The sequence below is a fragment of the Castor canadensis genome, chromosome 7 (assembly GCF_047511655.1).
Source record: "Castor canadensis chromosome 7, mCasCan1.hap1v2, whole genome shotgun sequence".
Classification (NCBI taxonomy): Eukaryota; Metazoa; Chordata; class Mammalia; order Rodentia; family Castoridae; genus Castor; species Castor canadensis.
The window spans coordinates 130,251,493-130,259,402 of record NC_133392.1 but is presented as its reverse complement, the minus strand read 5'-3'; the positions used below and the strand labels follow the sequence as shown (position 1 = coordinate 130,259,402).

The following is a 7,910-nucleotide window of genomic DNA, read 5'->3' as shown; positions in this document are numbered from 1 at the left end:
ATGGCTTAGATTAAGGTCTTTGACTCATTTGCAATTGATTTTTGTATAGGGTGAGAGGCAGGGATCTGGTTTCCATCTTCTTCCCACTTGCTAAAAGTTCTGCTTTTTATCCAACATATGTTTTTGGTGTTGAGAATCAGATGACACTCTGATCTTCCTCCCTTCACCCAACCCCTTTCCTTCCCATACCTCACAAAACTTTTCAGTTGTAGTTTTTGAAAATCCAAATATATGATTAGCAAACTTCCTTCTTTCCTTTACTTTTTCATTGACTGTTCATTATCTCTTGGCTTTAACTGTAATCTGGATTTCTCTCAAAGAGGACACTGCTTCCCTTGGATCTCAAGTAGAGACTGCTTATTTTCCCAAATTTTAAAAATCCATTAGGGTGGGGGTATGCTTTATGGCTTCTCCTTCCTCCCCCCAATTCTTTTCAAAACACTATTTCTTTCTTCTTATTAGAAAATTTCTGGTTCCTTAGAAGATTTTGCTACTCATCACCACTCTCCTGACCACTGACACCTTTGTATTTCCTGGATACTCTCTTTTTCTATGAAAACATTAACACTTGTCCCAGTCTTATTCTTGAGTCAATCATCCTGAGTGACTTTAATGTCCATGTAGATGATCTGACTCAAGGCTATGAACTCTCCTTTCCTTGATTTCTTTATCACTAAAGTTCACCACTTACATTACACATCAGCATCCTATGGCCATATCTGTTGCCTAAACCGCTCAGTCCAGGTATGAGTCTCTTTCTCTCCGTAACTGTCTCTTGTGGCTAACTCCCACTAGACACTGTGGCAAGGTGATCCCAGGATCTCTGACTTGGGATTATTTCTGTTTTCATGTCCCCAGAGTATCTCAGTCTCAAACAACAGTGCCCCTCTTCAACATGGAGCCTAGTGATAGCTCCAAGATACAGGATATGAAGCAACAGATTTCTTCTCCACGCAAGGAGAGTCACTATGAGACCAAATCCCCCCACTTGATTTAAGACTTGTAAGAATCATATGTCCTATGGAAAGGACTGCCAATCTGTTGTCACAAGGCTGCCCAGTTTACCTTATGGTTGTGACTGTGGGTTCCTCTCTCCTCCCACACTCCCAAGGATCCAGGCTTGGAGTTGTGACTTTTTCTTACTTTTATCTGCATCACATTTCTCTTTTTCCATGCTTTCAGCCTAGATGCCCTTCAGCCAATGAATGGATAAAGAAAAAAATGTATATATATGGTGGGGTATTATTTAGCCATACAGAAGAATGAAATTATGTCATTTGCAGGAAATTGGATGGAACTGGATATCATCATGTTAAGCAAAATAAGACAGGTTCAGAAGGACAAATATCACATGTTTTCTCTCATATGCAGAATCTAGGCCTAAAGTACATGTGTATGTGTGTGTGTGTGTACATACATATACATATACATATACATATACATATACATATACAATGAATGTAATTGTGGGACTGTTTGGGGTGGATGAGGAGAGGGGGAAGAGGGAGACAGAATGATGTGGGGTGAATAATAATGAAGTATTTTGTGGCTATCTATGTATGCAGATGACAGAGTGAACCCCACTAAAAACTGTTAAAAATAGAGGAGCAAAGGGGATATGGAGAAGAAAGAGCAATAGAAGGTGCTGATCTGAGATCAGGCACTTGCAGGTGGTATATAGATGCTAGAGGGGGCTAATCTGATCCAAGAACAGTATGTGCATGTATGAAATGCCACAGTGAAACCCTTGTATAATTGGTTTACACTAATAAAAAAGAACTAGTACTGGTCTTAATGACAGATGAGATAGAATTAAATAGAAAAATTAGTAAATTGGAAATCAAAGAATATATGCAAACTGAAGCAGAGTGAAGTAACAGCTTGGAAAATATAAGTGTCATGGTGAAAGGCTATTGGACAGAATATATGGCTGTAATTATGTTAATTGATATGTGCAAGCAAAAAAACAACACACAAAGATATTAAGAATAGTTAAATGGCTGAGAGGTGATACTTAGGGCGTATTTTAGTCACTTTATATTTTTCTGATTTTCTAAAATTTATATGTAATTATGTTTAATAATGAAGAAAAGGATTGATTTCTCTTCCCAAAACCACCCATGTGTACCACAGCATTTCTAGAGTACATTTTAAGAAAATGCTAGCTTCTTTGCCTCATAAATGTTCCAAAAAGAAAGGGTCCTATTATCCAACAAATTTGGTAAATACTGTGTTAAAAATTATTAATAGGTATTATGTTAGTCAGCTTTCTGCTGCTGTAACAAAATACCTGAGAAATAAATTTAAAGGAGGAAAGATTTATTTTGACTCACAGTTTCAGAGATTTCAGTCAATGGTCACTTGGCCTCATTGCTGTGGCCTGAGGCAAGGCTGAACATCATGGTGGGAGCACATGGTGGAGCAAAGATGCTCACCTCATGGTCTCAGAAAAGCAGAGAGAAAAGAGGAAGGAGCCAGGGATAAAAGACAGTTTCCAAGGACATGACCCCAAGAACCCACTCTCTTCAACTAGGTCCATCTCTTATGAACCCATCAACGGACTAATCTGTTTGTGAGGTCAGAGGCCTTCTGATCCCATCACATCCTAAAAAGCCATCAGCTGGCAACCAAGTCTTTAGCATATGGCCTTTGGAGGACATTTTAGATCCAAGCCACAGCAGGCATTTTTTCCTCATTTTTAACCGTTCACTTATTTATTTACTTATTATTATTAGACCCCTTAAAGTCCTTACTTTTTTAATATGCCTTGAGAAACATGAGGTTTTTATCCTATTTGAGCAAGAAATTTTTACATCTGAGAATGTTACATTAGGCATTGGAAAATGCTTGTCCAGAGAAGATAAATCCTAAGTTCTTTTACCCAGCAAACCAGGTTCGATCTGTCACAGGTACCCTCTCCTGTCTAGTTTATACTTCCCATTCTGCATACTATCCATGTCTCCACACTTTTAACATTCTGTGTCCTCTGTGTGAATTAACCCCAACCTGATTCCCCTGCCCTTTTCTACAATTATCAAACTTTTACTCATGCTTCCAGCACTTAGCAGAAATAAGGCTTCATCTGTGAAGCCTGGCTCACCAGGCTTAGAGCTTTAGCCATGCCTCCAATAGCACATTTTGCTCCTATGGAATCCATGCCTTAGAACTTGTCTTTTCTGCCCTAGATCAGAACTTACATAACTCATATCTGCATCCATTGGACTGAGCAGTGGGCTGCCCATAAGGTGGGGATCAATGAATGTTTGATGAGTGAGTTAATGAGGTCAATATCGTGGCTTATTTAGTCTTTTCTCTGACAAGACAACAAATATTTTTCAATGAATGTTGATTTCTTTCTGGTATAAAACCAATATGTGCTGATTGCAATACTGCAAAATTTTTAGATAGTGAGGGAAAGTATGACCAAGATTAAGAATCATTTTTGTCTTACTACCCAATGATATTCAGTGTTAGCATGTTAATATATATTGATATATGTGCTTTCAGGATTTTAAGAATGAATGTATGCATGTGTGGTTAGTGTTCTATTGCTGTGACAGCTACCTGAGAAAAATAGCTTAAAGGAAAAAAGATGGTACATTGTTTCAGAGGTTTCATTCCATGGTCACTTGGTCTCATCACTTGAGCCTGAGATGAGGTCAGACATCATGGCAGAGAGTATATAGTGGAGCAAATTTTCTCATGGTAGGCAGGAAGACAGAAGTGGAAGAGAGAATGAGGTGGGGGAGGGGAGAATTGGACAAGAAATGCCCTTCAAAGAAACATCCGCAGGGACCCACTTCTTCTGATCAGGACCCACCTTCCACAGTTTCCACCATCTCTCAATAGTCTGTTGAATTACCTATTAATTCATCAATGGATTAATTCATTGATAAAGTCAGAACTCAGGATCCAAACACTTTCCACAAGCCCCATAAGCTAACAACCAAACTTTTAATACATAAGCCTCCTAGAGCTATTTCAGATTCAAACCATAACAACATGTTTTATGAAACTTAGGTTAATTTTATATAAAAATTTAAACATTGTATCATACTTTTCAGTGATATTTAATGCTACTTCAAACATGATATATAATATTGTTTGCATAGTATTTCATAAGGTTGATAAATCATATTTATAGTTATTTGCAATTACTTCATGAACATCTTGTATATAAAACTTTGTCTGCATTTGTGATTTTTTCCCTTAAAACAGTCTTAGAGATAAAATTTCAAGACTCAACTATGTGACTATTATAAAACTTTATGATTTTTTACCTGCTTTCCATTGGTTTGTATTTTATGCAATAAATTAATATATGTAAAATATTAAAACTGCATTTGGAATATAAATGTTCAATAAATAGAGCCATAATAATTAGAATTATAACTATTTTACAAATAGATTGTATATCTATCATGTGGAAGGCCCTATTCTAGAAACAACTGTCTTCAGCAGCGAATGTGGGGGTCAGTCTCATCACATACTTATCTGCATTGAATATCACCATTTTTATAACTTTGCTGGTCTGAAAAAATGGTATGACAGTGACTCAATTCATCTTTATTATTAACAGCAGCAAACATTTTTTTCCATATGATTATGGTTAAATCACAACATTGAATCCTCTTTATCTTCTCCCCATTTTCCTTAAGTGCCATCAATGTCTACATTTTTCTACTCCTAATACATCAACTTGCCACTCACCAGCACTATCTTCCTTCTCTTGCTTTTCCTGTGGGGTTGTTCATTCCTTCATGCACAGCATCTCTGTGGAAGGTCAGTTTGTGGACAGCATAGTGCTAGGTCTTGAAGATACAACAGTAAACAAGCTGATGTGGTTCCTGCCTTGTGGAACTTGCAATCTAGCCAAGAACTAAGATGTTGGGCCACATGCTGTTATTCTTATGAGAGAGAAGTATAGGATGCTCAAATCTTTGGGGCTCAAGGAAATTCTTCTTTGAGAAGCTACAGTTTAAGTTACAACCTGATGGATAAATATGACTTAACAGCTGTTTGGGATTGGATTAAGGGTAAGGAAAGAGAATAGCATATGTGGAAGCCTTGATGTGAAAAAGACATTTAAAGCTTTCCATGTTAGTTAACTTTATGTCACTATGACCAAATAGCAGAGGAAAACAACTTAAAAGAGGAAATCTTTATTTTGCTCATGGTTTCACAGGATTCAGTTAATTATGGCAAGGATAGTGTGGTGAATCAGAGCTGTTCAACTCATGACAGCTAGGAAGCAGAGAAAGGGAATACATGAAGGGGCCAAATATAGTCCCCAGGGACATGCCCGCAATGACTAACTTCCTCCAACTGGGCCCCACCTCCTATCCTTTACCACGTCCCAATAATACCATCTATGATGACTCCATCAAGATGTTAATTCACCCAAGAGATCAGAGCCCTCAAGATCCAATCACTTTCCAAAAGCCCATCAGCTGCCTACCAAGCCCCCAAAATATGAGTCTGTGGGGACATTTCATATTAAACCATAACAAGGGCAATGACACCAGTCCAATGTACATGAAATGTGAGAAAAGAGTAGAGGGTGACCTGAGATGAGTCTAAGAAGGTCAGTGCAGTCAGATTGCACTTTGCCTCAAGCCATCCCAACTTGTCTTCGGTCTGCATATCTGAAACTCATTTCTCCTCTTGGGCAAGGAATTCTCCAAGTCAGTGCCCCATTCTTGTATCCAGCTCACCTAATACCATATGTATAGTTTCCAGAGGATAGAGAACCTTTCTCAAGATTCAGTCATAGACATACCCCCAACCCATTCCTTTACCTCTATAAAAAATTTTAATGGCTCAGAATCTCCTTTTTCGAGAAACACTAAAACCTTAAAACAAAAGGGAATGGAAGCACTGATGTTCTTGGAAGATAGGCTCCAAGGGACCTGTCCAGAGTTGAGATGAAGGGTAGAGGGTAAGTGTGTACTGGTGCTGCTGAGTTATATGAATGGGTGTTTAGGGCAATGGCTGTGCACCGTGAGTCTTCTTTCTCTGTTCTTCCAAGGACTTATTCTGGAACCCTGCCCCATCCTGTCACCTTGAGGAAAGCCCTCTTCACATCCTTGTTCCGGAGACTGTAGATGACAGGGTTAAGAAAAGCAGAGATGACATTGTAGAACAAGGCCAGCTTCTTGTCCTCTTCTGGGGAGGCCTTATAGCCAGGCTTCATGTACATGACCATGGCTGGCACACAGAACATAGCGACCACAGTGATATGGGAGGCACAAGTAGAGAAGGCTTTCATCTGCCCCTGTGCTGAATGGATCTTCAAGATGGCAGTGAAGATGTTAACATAAATGATAAGGATAAGGGACAGTGGGATCAGTATGACACTAAAACCAAGAATGAAGTCTACCCGGTCATTGATTGAAGTGTCTGCACAAGCCAGCTTTAAGACAGCAGGGACTTCACAGAAGAAGTGGTTGATCTTATTTGGCCCACAATAGGGCAGGCGCATAGCAAAGATGGTGTAGACAAGAGCAGAGGTGACACCCCATAGGCCACAGAAGGTGACCATTACCCCACATAGCCATGGGCTCATGATGACCTTGTACCTAAGTGGGTGGCAGATGGCGATATATCTGTCTATAGACATGATGGCAAACAGCCAGGATTCAGTGACACCTAGCACCAAGAAAATGTACATTTGAGACACACAGTTGGAAAAAGAGATGCTCTTCTTCGGGCTGACCAGATGTGCTAATATCTGGGGTACAATTGTGGTGGTATAGCCTAGGTCCAATATGGAAAGGATACCAATAAAGAAGTACATGGGAGTGTGGAGATGTGAGTCCAGACAGATGAGGATGGTGATCAAGCCATTGCCCAGAATAATCAACAGGTAGAGCATCAGAAAGGCTGAGAAGAGCAGAGGCATGGTCTTGGGGACCAGGGAGAAGCCCAGAAGGATGAATTCTGTCACAAAGCTCTGGTTGGGCTCTTGCATTGTGTTCTACATCTCAATGAAAAAAGAAAGGCATCAATTCAGACAGGGTACCAACTAAGGTATGCACTAGAGCTGAGGTTACTGATGGAATTGGGTAGTGGTCAATGACCTCCTCTGTAAGAAAACCCATTCTATCTGCTCTTGCCCCCTGGTAATACAAGAAATTTATGAAGAGGGGAACTTCACATCTAGTACTGGCTTTGCATGTAAACCACCAATAGTTCCCAATCTCAACCTCAGTTTCCTCCACTGTGAAATAAAAACGTTGGGCAGACTGATTCCTAATTCCCTTAGCATCCTCTTCTTAATAAGGCATTTAAATTTCTTCTATGCACCCATGTGTTTAGAGATAAATACTGATGTACAGACCCTACACAAGATGGCAAATTCCACATGCCTGAGACAGGCATTTGGTCCTTTCAGAAACATCAACTTATTTTTCCACTTTAATTTTACCTTCTGTCCATAGGCCGGGATGGCTCTCCAACTACCTACCCACTCACCCCACCTCAGGCTGCAGTATATTGGAATGAACACTGATTTCTTACTCCTTAATATATATTTTCCCTAGCAAGTCATTTACCCTTTCTCCCAACACTTTGAGACTCTGTCTACAAGTACAAAATGGGAATAAATATGTCCTTGTGTATCAGTTTGCTGCAAGTATCGAATAATATCTTGGCATGAAAATTATTACACAGAAGGTAGGTCTAAAATGTTGTAGGTGCTCAGTAAATTCTAATTGCATTTCTGAATGGTTTTCTGTACACAGACTGGAATTCATGTTCAAGTGACAAGTCATCCTTGATGCCCACAGTCAATTACCACCCTTCCAGGTATCTACTCTGGGTTTTTTCTCCCTACAAAAGCCAGCATCCCATTTTCTCTTTTAGCTTCTTACTGGCTCTGCTTAAGCTTAAACTTCCTGAGCCTTAGTTTC

The 7,910-nt window shown here is 39.5% G+C and overlaps 1 protein-coding gene across 1 annotated transcript; it reads right to left on the bottom strand.

The window, feature by feature from the left end:
- Positions 1-6,031: 6,031 nt before the first annotated feature.
- LOC109679546 (olfactory receptor 2A7-like) lies at positions 6,032-6,970 on the bottom strand. Its single transcript, XM_020154718.1, has one exon. The coding sequence runs from the start codon at positions 6,968-6,970 to the stop codon at positions 6,032-6,034; it is 939 nt and encodes a 312-aa protein (XP_020010307.1).
- Between the last annotated feature and the right edge of the window lie 940 nt (positions 6,971-7,910).

Excerpts from the sequence above, each read along its gene's own strand:
- LOC109679546 (XM_020154718.1), bottom strand. The coding sequence starts at position 6,970 with ATGCAAGAGCCCAACCAGAGCTTTGTGACAGAATTCATCCTTCTGGGC.